This window comes from Sinocyclocheilus anshuiensis, unplaced genomic scaffold (genome assembly GCF_001515605.1).
Source record: "Sinocyclocheilus anshuiensis isolate Anshui unplaced genomic scaffold, SAMN03320099.WGS_v1.1 scaffold939, whole genome shotgun sequence".
NCBI lineage: Eukaryota > Metazoa > Chordata > Actinopteri > Cypriniformes > Cyprinidae > Sinocyclocheilus > Sinocyclocheilus anshuiensis.
The window spans coordinates 822,181-823,258 of NW_015544227.1; the positions used below are offsets into that span (position 1 = coordinate 822,181).

Sequence of the window (1,078 nt, forward strand, 5' to 3'; positions counted from 1 at the left end):
TATTTATATATATATATATATATATTTGTTTTTTAGTTAGTGTTTATTTTATTAGTATTTTATTATGTTAGTATTTTTTATTAAAGTACAAACACACACACTTGTAGATTAATTGTAAGTTGTTTATTATTATTATTATTATTATTATTATATATATTATTAATATCCATAGACATAATAACACTTACAAAATTAAATTTAAAATGTAAAAACAAAATTAAACATTTAATTTTAAATGGATAATGTATTATTCTTTAGAATATATTATAAAAGTAATTAAATAGTCTAATGTATTCATATTTAATACACTATCATTTTAAATGATTAATTTGATTAAACATTAATTTTCACTTAAATGTAAAAAAAATTTTTAAATTACAAACATTTGTTTAATATAAATTTACATAATATATGTTTTAAGTGAACATATTTAAAAGTGGATTAAATCATTTATAAGTTACTTGTAAATATGTATTCATATGTGAACACTAATTATATAAATTAAAATATTAAGATAAAATATTTATTCTATTTGATGTTTATTTGTAAGTTATTTCTAACTTAAATTATGTATTTGTATATATTAACAAACTTTAACTTTATAGTTATATTCTATTAAGTTGATAAAATATTTATTTTTCTTTATAATAGTATAAAAAGTTATTTAAATTTATATTGCATAACTCAAATTTAAATTATTAACAATTATGTATGTATTCATAAGTATTAATACACTATAATTTAAACGTAAATTGATAGTTTTATTTAACGTCATTTTATTTTACCCTCAACCTCAAAAATATACTTTAATAAAGAGGTTTGCATTCACATGCTGGAAAGTTGAACCTGTTTTTCTCTCAGTAGATGAGGTAACCAGAGTTCCTGCTGATGTCCTGTGTGAGGCAGAGCGGCAGATGTCTGCGCTCCGTCTGTCAATCTTCAAACTCCTTCAGCCTACACTGAAGTGTGAAATTGGTAAAATGGTTCAACAGCTAATCATAAAACGATCTGATATCCATCTGTTGCTGGTCATTTGTGTTGAGTGATAATCTTGTCTGTCGGTCATACAGGTCAGCAG

General features: G+C 21.6%; 1 protein-coding gene across 1 annotated transcript in view; it reads left to right on the top strand.

The window, feature by feature from the left end:
- The first annotated feature begins 830 nt into the window (after positions 1–830).
- Positions 831–1,078, top strand: part of LOC107697438 (SUMO-specific isopeptidase USPL1-like) — a 6,666-nt gene continuing 6,418 nt past the window's right edge. The window contains exon 1 of the mRNA XM_016498226.1: positions 831–979. Within this exon, the coding sequence (XP_016353712.1) occupies positions 915–979 (65 nt within the window). The 5' untranslated portion in view covers positions 831–914. The remainder of the gene's footprint in view (positions 980–1,078) is intronic.